Source organism: Carcharhinus amblyrhynchos, chromosome 19 (assembly GCF_965287045.1).
Source record: "Carcharhinus amblyrhynchos chromosome 19, sCarAmb.v2.hapA, whole genome shotgun sequence".
In the NCBI taxonomy this organism is placed as follows: Eukaryota; Metazoa; Chordata; class Chondrichthyes; order Carcharhiniformes; family Carcharhinidae; genus Carcharhinus; species Carcharhinus amblyrhynchos.
The window spans coordinates 27,202,298-27,218,760 of NC_137342.1; the positions used below are offsets into that span (position 1 = coordinate 27,202,298).

Sequence of the window (16,463 nt, forward strand, 5' to 3'; positions counted from 1 at the left end):
GCAACATCCAAAGACTGCTGAAAGTCTTTCCCTCAGTCTGCTGAGGGTTCCCAAACCAACTTTCAGCAGTAAGACCTATTTTGGTAATTTATTCTTATCTCACAAGTGCATAATCTTTTAATTGCAACAAGGTATGTCTCTTTGATCAGAGATCGTCCCCTTACCTGTGTTTTACCTGCTAGTGCACCAAAGATTTGCTGCATTCTCCTTTCTGCTGACCACACCTGCTGCAGTCTTTATCTCTTTGTGATCTCTTTTGCTCTCAGTCTCTCTGTGTCACTCACTGGCTACCCCTTGCTCTCCCGCTCTTGGTGACAGACTGTCCCTCACTCGCCAGCTCTCCCTCGCTTGCTAGCTCTCTGGTGCTCACAAGCACCTCTTCTCTTGCTAACTCCCCCTCAATCAATTGCTGTCCCTGCTCACTTACTTGTTTTGCTGTGCATATTCTCCCTGTCTCACTCTGTTGATCTCAATCTCAGTCTTTCGATATCTCCAGAACGTTTGCCCATGATCCCCAGCTGCTCTTGCCTTTGTTTTCAGATGTGAGTATTTTACACCTTGATATCAGGAAGTCTCTACTTGCAAACCTCCCTCCCCACCCCACCTCTGACACCCATCGTAACCAAGCCTCCTGATCTTCCTGATACTCCCAAACGTCTTCCTCACTTGGAGCCTAGTGGTATGAATCTAGATGCTGGTTTTTGACTCAGTCAGAAACCCCCCCTCCCTGAATATAGTTTATACCTGGCCTGTTACTGAGCTCTGCAGAAACACCATCAAGCATCATTGTAGAATTTCTGCTCAGATTTTTCCACACTGTCTTTTTGAACAAAAGGTCAATGTTTCTATCATCCATTCAGCTCACTCTTCTGCCCTTTAAAAGCTGCTGAGTTGGCGGGATTTCTGCTCCTAACCAAGCTGCCCTCTTAACATTCTGCACCAGCACCTCGTTCACATTAACAGGAGGATCTCCCAGCATAACATTTGACGCAGCCCCCACCCCACCCAACCCTGGCTACTTACAAAGGCAAATTTGTGCTGTTTTAGCCATTAGCACATGATCGAGGATGAAGTGAAAATTGTCAAATGTATTTCCATATCCCTATGAAATCTCTCAAGGGGGCAAATGTGACAGATTATTTACCCGGACCAGACATATCCTTACTGTCTATACAGCACACACATTCACCAAAAAGATTATTATTCTTTAATGGCTTACCTTAGCTTGATATTTTCCATGAATGATGGTGATATCTTTCTTTTCCCTCTCTCTCCATTTTTTTTTTAAGCATACTTTTTCTAAAGATGGTCTTCCTATCCTCTGGATGGCCGTGCCTTCAGGCTGGTCATATTGTAGTTGAGGTGGCCATTATAGCTAAGACAAAGATGGATAGATTAGTGGATACCATGACAATTAAGCCATAGTACAAGATGGTGGTGTTAAGTAGGTGATCTGCCATGATCATATTACATGACAGAGCAGGCTTGAAGGGCTGAATGGCTTTTTTCTACTCCTATTTCCTTTTCTAACTTATTTAAATAGAAAGCTTGATGGTCATTGTTCTCAGGCCAGTCAACCATATGAGCCATCACAACCATATATGATTTGCTCTTCATTTGATATTAAACACTTCCAGGGTAGATTGCTTGATAATAATTGAGAGCGGGAATCCTGATCTCAATTGGCATGCCAATGCACATTTGGGATCAGAATGAGAATTCAAAGCATAACTTTTCTGCTCAGTTATTCATGGAACAAATTTTGTTGAACAGCTTAGAACAATTTCTTAATTTAAAATAAATTTTCTTCCACACTTGGGGAAGTTGGACTGAGGAATTTTACAAAAGTTACAATCTACTCCACCTTTTTAAAACAACAAAATCCAGTGTGATTGTGTTAAACAAAAATATTTCATTGGCTCTGCATTGCTTGGTGAAAGTTTAAGTATGTTGCTTTACTTCTGTGCGGTGACCTAAGTTAGGTGTCAGTTCTGTGTGAAAACTTGTAAACAAGGAGTAGCTGTTCAACCTTTTAATAAGATCATGGCTGATATTATAGTAACCTCAAACCTGCATCCCATCTACCCCCAAAATCTTATCCCCCCCCTTGCTTACCAAAAATCTATTCATGTCTGCCTTAAAAATGTTCAAAGTCTCTGCTTCCCCTGACTTTTCAGGAAGAGAGTTCAGAAGACTTGTACCCTCTGAGAGAAAAGAATTGCCTCATCATTGTCTTCAATGGGTGACCCTTGATTTTTTTAAACAGTGACCCCTGTTCGGAATTCCCCCACAAGGGAAAACAGCCTCTCCACATCCATCCTGTCAAGATCCCTCAGGACCTTGTAATTTTTCAATCAAGTCACCTCTTACCCTTCTGAACTCCAAAAGATGCGAGTATAGTCTGTCTGACCTTTCCTCATCAGACAACCTGCCCAGTTAAGCTGTTAGTCTAATGAACCTTCCCTGAACTGTTTTCAACACATTTCCATCCTCCCTTAAGTATGGTGACCAATATTGTACGCAGTACTCCAGATGTGATCTCACTAGTGCCCTGTACAACTGGACCATAGTAAGAAGTCTCACAACACCAGGTTAGAGTCCCAACTGGACCATAACCATATTCAATTCCTCTCAGAATAAATGATAAAATTCTATTAGCTTTCCTAATTATGTGCTATATCTGCATACTAGTCTTTTGTGATTCATGTAGCTTCGCATTTGAGAGCTCTGCAATCCCTCACCATTTAGATAACGGGCTGGATTCTCTGACCTCGCCTGCAACTGGAATCCTCTGGTCTCGCTGCAATGAATGGAGATTTGGCTGAGAGGCAAATTCTCCGTTCTTGCTGGCAACAGTGGCAGGACGTGAACGGTCAGAGAATTTTGGCCAGTATGTTTCTCTTTTATTCTTCCTGCCAAAATGGACACCTTTTCCCACATTATACTCCATTTGGCAGATCACTTAACCTATCTATATTTTTGTGCAACCTTCTTGCATCTTCTTCCCAACTTACTTTCCTACCAATCTTTATGTCATCAGTAAATTTAGCAACCATGTCATCCATCTCTTCTTCCAAGTCATTTTTATAAATTGTAAACAGTTGAGGCCCCAGCAGTGATCCCTGTGGTGGCTTCTTTAACATTATCTTCTACATTTTCCCTTTGACAGATGTTCAGCTAGCTGGCCTGTAGTTTCCTGCTTTCTGTCTCCCTCCTCTTTTGAACAAAAGAGTTACATTCTCTGTCTTCCAATCCAATGGGATCTTCCCCTCATCTAAGGAGTTTTGGAAAATTAAAACCAATGCATCAACTATCTCAGTAGTCACTTCTTTTAAGACCCCAAGATGAAGTCCATCAGGACCCAGGCACTTGTAAGCCTTTAGCTCGAACAATTAACTCAGTACCACCTCTCTGGTGACTGTAATTTTCCTGAGTTTCTCCATTTCCTGATTTAAAGCTGATTTTGGGATGTCACTTGTATTCTGTAGAGTGAAGACTGATGTGAAATACCTTTTCAATTCATCAGCTAGCACCTTATTTTCCATTATCAATTTCCAGACTCACTTTCTATAGGTAAATATTTACTTTATTAGCTCATTTCTTTTTAAATATTCAGAGAAACTCCTACTAATTGTTTGTACATTCCTGGCTAGCCTTCTCTTGTATTTTACATTTTTCACTCCTTATTCATCCTTTGATGGATGATAGAAATATCATTCTTATGTTCTATCTAATCTTCTGACCTTCCAACTCCGTTTGCACAATTATACGCTGTTTCTTTAAGTTTGATGCTATTTTTAACCTTTCTAGTTAACCACAGAGGGTATGTTAGACTTTTTCTCACTCGTTGGAATTTATATTCTGAAATATCCTCTTAAATGTTTGCCATTGCGTTTTTATTGACCTATCCCTTAACCTAATTTGTCAGTTCACTTTAGCTAACTCTGGTTTTACGCTCTCATAGAATAGAAACCCTACAGTGCAGAAAGAGTCTGCACTGACTCTCTGAAAGAACACCGCCCCCGCCCATCGCCCCCCCACCACCCCTGGCAGGCCCTGCCCTATTCCCGAAACTCCACACATTTACCATGGCCAATCCACCTAACCAGCACATCGTTGCACACGCGGGAAATTTAGGGACATAATTGCCCTCATTAAAGTTGAAAATCATAGAGTGGAATTTGCCAATTTCTTTTCACAGTCTTGGTTCAGGTAGGAAAAGTGGTGCATTGCCACATTTCCAACACTTTTGAGAGGAATAAAGAACAACTGGAAGAAGGCCCTGCACTGTCACATTGGCAGGGTGGGTTCTTCTGGCAACGTCAGCCTCCCATAAATTGGGGTGCCCAGTGTGTCCTGATCTAATAGAGCTAAAATTAAAAACAAAGATTCCGCCTCTTCCCCCCCCCCCCCCTGCCCCTCCCGCACTGACTATGGGGAACATGTGCCCACCCATGGACACAGGAAACCTCTTAGACAAAGGATTGGTTAGCTGACAGGAACTAGACAGTAAGCTCAAATGGTGGAAGAGGGGAAGAGACCATAAATCAGATGACTCACCCTGAAAATGGCATCTACTATCTTTATGGGGTTGGGAATGAGGGCATGTTATGTTTCACGCATGCGCATTTTGTCGATGTAAATTTGCTCCGCTCATTTGGTGACCGATGCGTGTTAAATGTGATGTGCACAGATTAGACCTGATAAGAGCAAGTCTCAACTTTCTAAAGTCCTTTGGAAAGCTGGATATCCTTCTGGAGATGTAGGATATCCTTTTGCTAATTATCCTTGAAAACTTTTGGGGGAGTCAGGTGCCCTTCAAAGATGAAGGGTGCCTAGTAGGATTTATAAAGTGGGCAAAAATATGCAGAAAAAGTGTACAAACTCATGAAATGCCAAGCTCTGTTGAATTGTCCAAGTGTCAAAATGAATGGTTAAAGGCAACTGTCAAGCTGTCAAAGCGTTTAAAAATTCGAATGGGGCACTTTCTCCCAAGTTCAGTCCTAACTCTGAACACTCAACGTGGGAACAAAAATTTAGAACTTGGGATAAGTTAGTTTTTTTTGTAACTGAGTGCCACGAGAGTCAATGCTGGCATCTCAATTATTTACAATCCGTATCAATGCCTTGGGTGAAGGCACTAAATGTATGGTAGTGAAATTTGTTGAGGGCACCAAGACAGGAAGGAAATTAAGTTGTTAAGAGGAGGTAAAGAGTCTACAAAAGGATACAGATAGGTTAAGTGAAATTTGGCAGATGGAGATGTAATTTGGGAAAATTGGAACTTGTCCACTTTGGCACAAAGAATTGGAAAGTTGCATATTAGCTAAATGGGGAGAGATTGCAGCACTCAAGAGACCTGATGTGTGAATCACAAAAGGTTTAGTGGCAAGTGATTAGGAAGGCAAATGGAATGTTGTTGATTATTGCAAAGGGAATGGAATATAGAAGGAGGGAGGTTTTACTGCAGCTGTATAGGGCCTTGGTGAGACCACATCTGAGGCACTGCGTACAGTTTTAGTCTCCTTACTTGAAAAAATTATGTAATTGTGTTAGAAGTGGTTAAGAGGAGGTTGACCTGACTCATGAAGAAACTTTAAACAGGTTGGCTCTTTACCCATTGGAGTTCAGAAGAATGTCAGATGATCTTATTGAAATCTAAAATCCTGAGGGGACTTGAATGGGGCGTCGGGGTGGGGGGGTGGGATGGGGAGTGCGGTGGATGCTTAAAGAATGTTTTTCCTTGTGGAAGAGACTTAGAATTTAGGGAAGCAGCTTAAAAATAAGAGGCAACCCTTTTAAGGAGAAATGTTTTTCTGAGGATCTTCAGTGTTGGGAATTCTCTACCTCAGAAAGCAATGGAGACTGGGTTAGATAGATTTTTAATAGACAAGGGCGTTGAGGATTTTGGAAGCAGACAAGACAGTGAAGCTGAGACCACAACCAGATCAGTCGCGATCTTATCAAATGGCAGCGCAGGCTGAAAGGACCGAATGGCCTCCTCACGCTCCTAAGTCCGAGATTTGTAAATTTGTTTGACCTATGGATAGTTGTCAATGAAAAAAATTATTTTGTCACTTTCTGGAGTGTTTTCTTCAACAAATGTTGAATCGCTCGACGATTAAAACTTGGACTGGAATTCTCTGGCTGTTCACGCCCTGCTGTCGCTACCAGCGAGAATGGAGAATTTGACGCCTAGCCAAATCTCCGTTCATTGCAGCGGGATTGGAGAATCCCAGCTGCGGGTGAAGTCAGAGAATCCAGCCATTGATCTCTGAGATATTCCAAATGCAAGGTGCAAAATATTCTGCTTTAGAATCCTACACAATACGGCTGAAGGATCTCGCTCCACATTTCCTTAGAATCTGAAATGGGGAAACATGGTTAAAGTTCCCATTCCTGACTGCTAGTTTAAAGTTTAAAATTTATTTATTAGTGTCACAAGAAGGCTTACATTAGTGCTGCACTGAAGTTACTGTGAAAATCTGTTAGTCACCTCACTCCAGCACGTGTTCTGAGGGAGAATTTAGCACTGCCAATGCACCTAACCAGCACATCTCCCAGACTGTGGGAGGAAACTGGAGCACCCGGGGGAAATGAAAGCAGACGTGGGGAGAACATACAAACTCCACACACTGACCCAAGCAGGGAATCAAATCTGGGTCCCTGGTGCTGTGAGGCAGTAGTGCTAACCACTCTGCCACTGTGCCATCTACATGCCTAACTGTGTGCATTTGCAACACCAAATTCGATTCAGTTGTGGTCATGCCCAGTATTAACCCCAGAAAGACACTGAGGAACTTTTGTTAGCTATGGAATGTATTCCAGCCAGGAGCACCTCTGGTGAGGATTGGAGAGGGAGACTGGTAAGTGGCGAGTAGGAATCTCAATCATATGACAGTCTCAGTCCTAACTCACATACACACAGGGCAGGGTAGGTGTAGGAGGATGTGGCGGCGCGGGCTCGTTGGGCTGAAGGGCCTGTTTCCCGTGCTGGGTTGTTCTTTGTTCTTTGACTTTGTAATGGGTGTACTAAGTAAAACCTCTTGTGGCTTGATGCTCAAGTTGGCCTATTGACCTCCCATGTAGATAGAACACTGCAAGTAAGGAGAGGTAGAACTTAGTTGGCTGTATTTCAGAAGCAAGACAAAAGGGGAAATCTATTGAGCAGTGTAACAAAAAAAAATTGCAATTTTCTGCTAGATTGCATCATCTCTATTCCCCTTTCCACAAAGGATCACCACTTTGAGTGCTAAAAGCATTGAACCTGGCAGCCAAAGTCAATTAACCTCTAAAATTGTAGACTGACTACTGGCAGCATGAAGGAACTGCAGCTGGAACATTGATGGCAGCGAGGTGACCATAAGGAATCTTTTATTCATGCTGCTTCCTGTTGAGTTGTTTCTCGCCAGCAAGTTATGTGATATGCATATCTGTCTCTTTTCCCTAGTTTGGCACTGGTTCTTCCACCATACGGTTCCCACTACATTAAGGCCAAACTAGATGAGGTTATCACCCAAGCGAAACGTAAGTATTGGGATGGGCGAAAGCTGACCTGGTTAATGCATGCCAGAAGGGAGCAAAGTATTAATTCTGTAAAGTAACAAAAGATCGTGAATGAATATATTGATAGTATCTGAAACAGAAAGAAGTGGGTTGTCAGATAGATGTCATCATAGTGTGAAGCAATGATTCTAAAGCATCAGCAAGACAAACATGCAAAGATGAAAACAACTGCATGATTTGAATCTGTAAGAATGCTCATTTTCTTTCTTTGTCAAAGTTCCTTTAATGAATATGCACAATTTCGCCTGTCATGTAATTTTAGAATCATTGTACAGCTGTACCTTCTTGTTCTATGCATCCATTAAAAGGTCTGTTTATTCTGATAATTTTCTGTTGCATAATTGTATCACCTAACAATAGTGTTGGATAGAAAAGAAGCTGAACCACTGGTTCACTAAAGTATTTGGCCTGGATTTTGCGGTAGGAAGAGTGACAAGGCTGCAGCTCACATAGGTTTTGAAGAATTAGTTGGACAGTGACTTCCAGCACCCATACTGTGTGCAGTTAAATCACCGAGTTGCTGTCTGAGAATCCCTGCTTCTCAATCTGTAACACACTGCGGAGCTTACCATTCAAACTCAAAGACCAGGCACCAATTGTGCATAAGATACCTACTAAACAGGCCAGAAAAAGTTGAGTCCTGTCCAAGAATTTGAACTTTTAGTAGAGTCATAGAGGTTTACAGCATGGGAACAGGCCCTTCGGCCCAACTTGTCCATGCCGCCCTTGTTTTAATCAACTAAGCTAGTCTGTGCGCTAGTGCCAGTGTGATAGTTGGCGTGCTATGCCTTAAACGCTCCCAATATTTCTCTGGAACTCAAAAAATACTTTTATAAGTGTGGAGTTTCATTCCTCCTTGCATTAATGGTTCTTGGCAATTCCAAAAGCTTTTTTTTTAACTATTTCTTTGTCCGTTATCTCCCTCTTCAAACCCATTTTCCCTCCTCTATTTTTGTAATTTTGTGCATGACTTCAAATTGAATTGACATTCTAATTTACATTTCCGGATTTAAAAGAAGGAAAAAGAACATCCCTGCACGGGAAACAGGCCCTTCGGCCCAATGAGCCCGTGCCACCGCATCTTCCCACACCTACCCCGCCCTGTGTGTATGAGAGTGGAACCCCTAATGTAGCCAGATTCAGGGGAGAATAGTGTAGGGTCAATTTGGTACACCAATCAGCCTAAGAGCACATCTTTGGGGTGTGGGAGGGAACCGGAGCGCCCGGAGGAAACCCACGCAACCACAGGGAGAATGCGCAAACTCCCACAGACACAGGCCCAAATCCATGTATCTGCACAGCTAGCAGTGATAGTCGCTGAGCTGTTGCGGTGCCCATCTGCTGGTCCAGGATTAAGCACACACAACGACACGAAGTACTAGGCCACTCCCGGAACCTCCAAGAGCAGCCCACGCACGACCCACCGTGTGCATGCCCCTCGTTTGACAACAAGGTGGACCGACCCTGTGGAATAAAAAGACAAAACGTTAACATATAACATTTAGACTCTATCTGGTAAAGCTTCTTCAGTCTGATCAGTTCATAGAACTCCTACAGTGCAGAAGGAGGCTATTTGGCCCATCAAATCAGCACTGGCAATGCCTATCCGTAACCCCCACGTATTTACGCTGCCAATCCCCCATTGTTCAGGGGCAAGTTAGCATGGCCAGCCCACCTAACCCGCACATCTTTGGAGTGTGGGAGGAAACCCATGCAGACATGGGGGGAATGTGCAAACTCCACACAAGTCACCCAAGGCCAGAATCAAACCCAGTTCCCTGACCCTGTGAGACAGCAGTGCTAACCACAGTGCCACTGTGCCATTACACTGTTGCTTCCCCGGCGTACACAAGTTTAAGATCCTCTGTAAAGGGAGGCATGCTGATTGCTTGTTGATAACAGTAAATTTGATTATAAAATCCCGCAGAACAATTATAAGTAAATGCAAGTTGGTTATTCAGAGCTGGCCACAAAATCCAGTCCATTTTACTTTATGAAAATAATTTCCCCCCGCAACTGACTTTCTTCAGAAATTGAGTTTGATTTTTATTTAAATGAACTTTACAGAGGAAATACTCGCAGAAGTAATACAAGTCTCACCCATCCACTTTGCTGCTTTTCCTTGTTTTATCTTGCAACATAAATCTTTATTGCACTTAAGCATTTAAAAACTGTTGCAAAGTCAAAATGAAATGACAATGCTTACTTGCATGCGTATTATTTCCAGTCAGTCAGCAGCCTGAATGGCTACATTTTCAGCATGTGCTCATTCTCTAACATCTTTATATCCAGCATTTTCATTTGACACAGCATGCCATTTAACCTTGTGTTCTGAAGGGACCTTTGCATCATGCTCGGCTAACCCACCTTCTGACACCTTCAGCACATCTAAGCAGCGAAACATTAAGACAATAGGGCAGATAATGGTCAGCTTAGAATAATTGGGTTGAATTAATTTACCTGGTAATCTTTGCGTTTTTCTATCCTGTGGCAATATGAATTTAGCAGATGGTTTGTTATACAGGTGAGACATGGCTAGGAACTAAACTGCCTATCCTTAATGTAGAAGAAGTTTGTGAAATGTTAATCATAAATCTTCAGGGTTTCCAATTTACCGACCATTCAGCTTTCTGCTGGATGAATAATGTCAGATTCCTCCTTTTAAATGTATCACCAGCATATTTTCTTAACGGACACACAGAGGCAGAGATTGGCCCAATGCAGCCTAAGAAATCTATACCATTTTATTGAACATAAAACAAGATGATGGAAAGGGAAACTGTTTTGAAATCAGAATGAAAGTGACTTCCCCCTTATTTCTAGGACTTACTAGTATATTTGTGGCAGTATGAGAATTGCTGCTTTATTCCAAGAAAGTTTTCTCCAGAGCGATGTTTCGCTCGGGCTGGGCTGAGGATGGCCCTTTGCCACAAAATTCTTGCAATTCCATCTGTTGTTTATATTGCCTTCCATCAAAAATTCTTTGCAGCTGCTTGTTACATAGCAACAGAATTCCCTCCTGCCATTGAAGGGAAAGACTAAAATACACTTGGGGAGAAATTCAATGGAAGGCTGCTTATTTTGCACCCATAAAATGGACAGTAGACATCCTAGCTTTGCCTTGTGATCGGGAAATGCATTAGATGTCATACTGGCTCGCATGATGTAAATACACCATTTGTAGGAGCACAAATACAAAATTTACACACAAGTGAATGGGACTGGTGCTGTGCAGAGTACATCGAGCTGCGATAGGTATTGAGTAGCTTAATCAGGCCTAAAGAGGGCGTAGGTGATGTAGATTGTGTTCATCCTGGACTTCTGCCACCTGGGTATTTGAGCCACATTGCCCCTGTCACTCTCCCCTCTCCTCAAAACCCCAAGACCCAACCTGCTGGCCAACTCCGTGTGGCAACCAATCAATTTTGTGTCCTCCTCAACTGGGAAGCTGCAACTTGACCCCTTTGGCCCTTGTTGTATGTTCATTACTCATTAGCACTGTTTTAATGAAGCCTCAAACAAATTTGGTCTGGGTTTTCAGCCAATGTGCTTTGGTGTGTGAAACGCTCACTCTGCTAAACTTGTGCCCATTCTGGCTCCATGTTGAATCCTCCTGTAATTTTAAGGTGCCATTTATTAGGTAATGCTGTTTAATGGCAATGATGTAAAAATGTTTAGCCCATGGCTAGAAATAATTTGTGTGGCATTGACTAAGTTTTCTGTTCAGCTGTTCTTTGGGCTATTCTGGATAGTGTATTTTGGGTTTTGTCTGGGTATTGTAGCTGGGATATTTATTTTGTCAAGAAGGTAGCCAATCTATTCTATAGCCTTGCGAACTGCTGCTATGGATCAGGCCTGGGAACTAATCTGCTTTGAATTATTTTACTTCCTGCCTGTTGGAAGCACTTTGGATGAAATCAAGAGCTGAACAGACTTGCTGTGCAAGTCCATGATTTTATCTATTGCTTCAACAGGCTGCACCATGACACCAAGTCATTCTTATTTGACATTATAGCTTAGGGTGAGGAGAGACCAAAAAGCAATTGGACATAGTGATAAGGTGAGAAGGAAATCACTAAATGATATGATACGCACTGTACTCATTTTGTCTAGTGCATTTTACTGTTCTGAATTACATTTGAACACTAATGCAGCTATTGCAAATCGCCTTGGGTCTTTCAGGCAATTCAGTAGAAATGTAAATGTTATAGGCACATATAGGTCAACAACAGCCTTAGAATTTAAGAATACCATTTACAGCACATGGATGAGTTCAGAAGAATAATCAGATATAATTCAAACCGCAACTCTTTTGGAGATTGTGTTTCCATGCATTTCATTTCTCAATTGTGTGGGCCTCAATTCCTGCTTTTATACTTTCAAAGAACTGAATTTCTAAGACCCGCAGCAAGGTCATTTACCATTATCAACAAAAAAAGGTTTTAAAACTAGACTAATATCCAAAAATATTTTTTTAAGAAGTCATGATTTATAATGATGAGCAGAGACATGCACAATATGTTCAATCTTTCATGTTAATTCATCCACATTTCAAACTGCAACTCATTCATTGAAGAATATTATTTGAGGGGAGCTGAAGGTCCTTCACTTTGCAAAGGGGTGCAATGTTGCTGGTCATATTTCACTCTTTGCATGATATTACCTGCACCTCAGGCCTTAGCTATAACCAGACTTGTATTATCTTTGTGTTGAGACCCATTTGTTGCTCAGTAAACAGACCTTTCAATGATACAGCTTCTCGAAGGTAACGTTAATGGTGATCACATACAGTTTTCAGTCTGCAAGCGAGTGTGTCTTTTTTCAGACTTCTACTGTGCATTAAGTTTCCCAGTATAGCACAATATTTTTATTCAAGCACTCATTGAATAAAATATTGTTTATAATCCCTTCTACTTGACCCTTTTTCCTGTTCCCTGCTTTCTCTTTCTGATGGATTCTGACAGCCAAACGCAAGGGCAAGTATCTTTTTGTTGGTCAATTTCCTCGTTGTATTGTCTTTAGAGTATACTGTAATGCACTAGTGCTCCTATCCCTATTGGATATTCTCCTGTGTTTATCGTATCTGATCTTTATCTATTAGCTCTTGGTGTCCATTATCATTACATTAATAGCTTTAGCTTATTTATTTTATATGAAGTATTGTCTGCTGGCTGTGTATTTTCTATAATGCGGCACTTTTGTGAAAAAAAATTAGTTGGCGAATAATTATTTTTGCTATTTTGGTAAGAGAAAGTCTGTTCAAACTGTTCCATATCGAGGTCTGGCTACCTATAAGGTACAAGCAGAAGGAATAATGAGCACCTTAACAATTGTTTCTTTTCAGACTTAGAATCAATAATGCCCGATAACTTCGACACCACAGGATATGTGTATCTCGCCCCAAGGTAGCTCTGTTTAATGCTTTGTTTTGAGAGCGCATGTAAAGCATGACTGTTTGTGGAAGAAGGGGCTTTGACTTGCTGTAACCTAGGAGCTGCTGGCATTGGGATGACCGACTTTAGAGGCGTCCAGGCTGCTGCCAACTTCGGGAGATCTCCGGATTTTTGGACAGGATTTGAGAAATGTTGAAGTTGGCCTGTGGTAAAGAGTTTCCTTTTTGACCATCCAACCACTTTCAGCAACAGGTTCAAATCCTATAGAAGGGAAATGTGTTTTTCATCGGCAAAGAGTTAGAGTCATTCACTGAGTTCTCAGCGCTCTTAGCATTCCCACGCATCTTAGGTTCTGGCAGCAACAAGGTGCTTGGGAACTCTATAAAATATGCAGTGTTTTTGAACATACCAAATTTGAATGAATCCGTAAGTACTGATTTCAGTAAAAATGTACTCTGACAATCTGTTAATGCACTGAGAATATTTGTTCATTGGAATCATTTAATTTTTGGCATTCATATACCAACACAAAAAAAAGGCTATGATTGTGAACAGAAGTTCTAACATCTTTCTTCGTTCCCCCAAGACTTCAATTAGAATCGTACGATCCCTACAGTGCAGGAGGAGGCCATCCCACCAACCGAGCCTGCACTGACAGCAATCCCACCCAGGCCCTATGCCCCGTAACCCCACTAATTCCCCCTGACACAAGGGGCAACTTAACATTACCGTTCTACATAACCTGCACATTTTTTGACATTAAGAGGGAATAAAGTGCAAGAAATTTAAACAAGAATGTGGGACGATGCAGATGGGAAGTAAAGAAATCAAAACATAAGAGCAGAGAAGAAAGAAAGAAGTAAAAATATTTTTGAAGGACATTTTTTGAAAAAAGCAGATGTGTCAGATTGTCTCGAATGGCTGTTCATTGTCCGGACTTCTATGGTAATCAGTGAATAATGTTCTAGGTCCAATTATTTAAGATTAACACACAGGTCAGCCGGTGCTGTATTTCTAGTGGGACCTTTATCATGTTACAGAGTCAGCAGCGCATATAGAGCATGGAATAGTGACAATTCTGCTTTTCCAGAGCAACTTAAACCGAAAGCATTACAGCATAATGGAGGTTCTTTCACAACAAAACAAGCACCAATTTATAAATACGAGTACGAAATTGATTCACTGCAAGAGACATATTAACCAATTTCCACGGCTATTGATAGTTAAATGGGAGAATCGCTGAAGCAAATTTTTAAATTGACAGCACATGGATCTCGGCAACCACGCAATTATATTCGCAAGTGTCCTTATTGAATGAGCTGCACACTGCGGTAGAAGCCTTTCATCATTCCATTTAAATGTTTTCCTGTTCTAACCTTCAGAGCGGGAGAAGAGACGCATGCGAGTGGAGTGAGCATTACACTCTGCAGCAGAAAGAGAATATCAGAAACATGAGAAAATGGTGAAAAACCTGTTTTTAATAGCTTTGCCTCGGGCCCTCGTTTAACTTCTCTTTACACTTTTAATTCAATAAGAAATAGAATCAAGATTTTTTTTGTTGGAACATACTGCAATACGGTAGCTGTAGCATTGGCAGATTTAAATATTGGCCTTGAAAGTGGAAAACCACTCTGTTGTTCAGTGATTGCTGAGTGAGATGTTACTGGAAAACACTCACTTAAGTTAACTTCTTACTCACAGAAGCGCGTGAATTTTTGGCAGAGATAACTAGGCCTCTCTGATTAGCCAAATGGATAAGTTTGCTGCAACATGTTACAAATCAGGACAACCCTGGTTTTAACTCCTCTCTGCTGAGTCAACTGGCCTTAGTTGGGGTAGCCAGATAGGAGCTGAGACCCAGCTTGGACTAAAGCATGTGAGTCATCCAACTCTCATGTCCACCCACCACACTGCACCCGACCCTCACCCCCAAACATGGAATAGCAACTTGGATAAGGTATTAGCATGTGACTGACATTCACAGGTCTGCCCCGCTTTGGGAACCATTCCCTCAGGAAAGGAAAGGGACTGAAGTCATGAGAGAATGTGAATTCTGGGAATAAGTACCATCTTTCTAATAGTCATTGGGGATGATGACCCCAGCAACAGGTCACACAGAATTTGATCAGGCAGATAGACACAACAGGAAATAAGAGCATTTGAAATTTGATGCAAATAAAACACCCTGATAATAATTTAAAGGTGGCGAATAGATCTTTTAAAAAACTAATTACCTATGGCTGGTTGGCAAGTGGAATCTTCTAACCATAGTTGGCACCTTTTGCGCCTAGCCCTGTTGATGTTGTTCCGTAGTCAGTGTCTTTTAAGTCTTTTTGAGATTGCTGTGCTTTGTGTGCTGTGATGTGTTGTGTCAATTGTCCTCATCATTCGTCTCGTTGCCCCTGTGGTGGTGTGTGTATCCTGGTAGTGACCGTATCCGTTTACATATGAGAAGGCTGTTATACTGTGTATGTGTTAACAATGCCTTTCAGGGAATACTGCAATGGACTGACTCCTTCAATCAACAATTCAGCATTCCTGGAGAACTTTATCAATTTTATTGACCGGCAAACTCCAAATTCTCCAGACTGTAAGTACCATTTGTGCTTGGTAATACATTTAATATATTTAAAGTGCTTTTGTTGAGATTGAGAAAAGGCTGTCAAAGACTCCAAGCCTTCATTGTAAGACTACAATGAGTGAAAAGAGTTAAGGCAAGGATGATTAGTATCGTAGCAGTTAGACAAAAACTAGCCTGGGTTTTTAAGAGTCCATAGAGGAAGGAAAAAGAAAGAGATCCCTTTTCTCTGCAATGCACAGTTTTCTGTAGTTAGCACCGTAATGCTGAATGATTTTATTCATGATTTTGACAACTTCCATTGCTTTAGACCATTGGGATTGAAATTGTATGGAGCAGAGCTTGCACTTACATCGTTGGTACCTTGTTGCAGCAGCACAATAATATGCAATAGAATGAATCAGCTAATTAAGAGCAGCAAGGTAACTGAATGTTGTGTATGATCAGAGAGATACTTGTCTAACATTAGGCAAGTAATCCTGTCTGAAATGCAGGTGGCAGGGAACAAGTTACTGTGCATTATGATGGGGCATCAGTTCTGAACCTTGGAAAAGAAAGGAAATCACAGTAAGTACCTGACGTGCAAGTTCATTTCTGCCTTTTTAATATGTATTTGGCATTCTAACAAAAAGCCTGCAGTCCTAACGTAATGATATGGGAACACAATGTTGCTATTCATTTCAAATGTTCCTTTCGACAAAGCATTCGGTAAAGAAATTCTTCACAACTATTTGATGGAGTATGTGTTGAGGTATAAGGTTATCCTTCAGAAAGTTTCTTTTGTTTATCACTTAGCTTACTGGAATGGTTGCAACTTTACACAAAGTAGGTGAGACCTTTATAGAATAGAATTATAGAATCTTACAATGCAGAAGGAGGCCATTCGACCCATCAAGTCTGTACTGACCACACTCCCACCTGGGCCC

General features: G+C 41.5%; 1 protein-coding gene across 7 annotated transcripts in view; it reads left to right on the plus strand.

Moving 5' to 3' along the window:
- The window catches only part of LOC145355386 (voltage-dependent calcium channel subunit alpha-2/delta-1-like), a 627,920-nt gene that overhangs the window by 527,818 nt on the left and 83,639 nt on the right, over window positions 1-16,463 (plus strand). For all 7 annotated transcript variants that reach the window (XM_080207404.1, XM_080207405.1, XM_080207407.1 and 4 more), the window contains 3 exons: window positions 7,451-7,527; window positions 12,911-12,971; window positions 15,452-15,549. In XM_080207404.1, coding sequence (XP_080063530.1) covers window positions 7,451-7,527; window positions 12,911-12,971; window positions 15,452-15,549 — 236 coding nt within the window. The remainder of the gene's footprint in view (window positions 1-7,450; window positions 7,528-12,910; window positions 12,972-15,451; window positions 15,550-16,463) is intronic.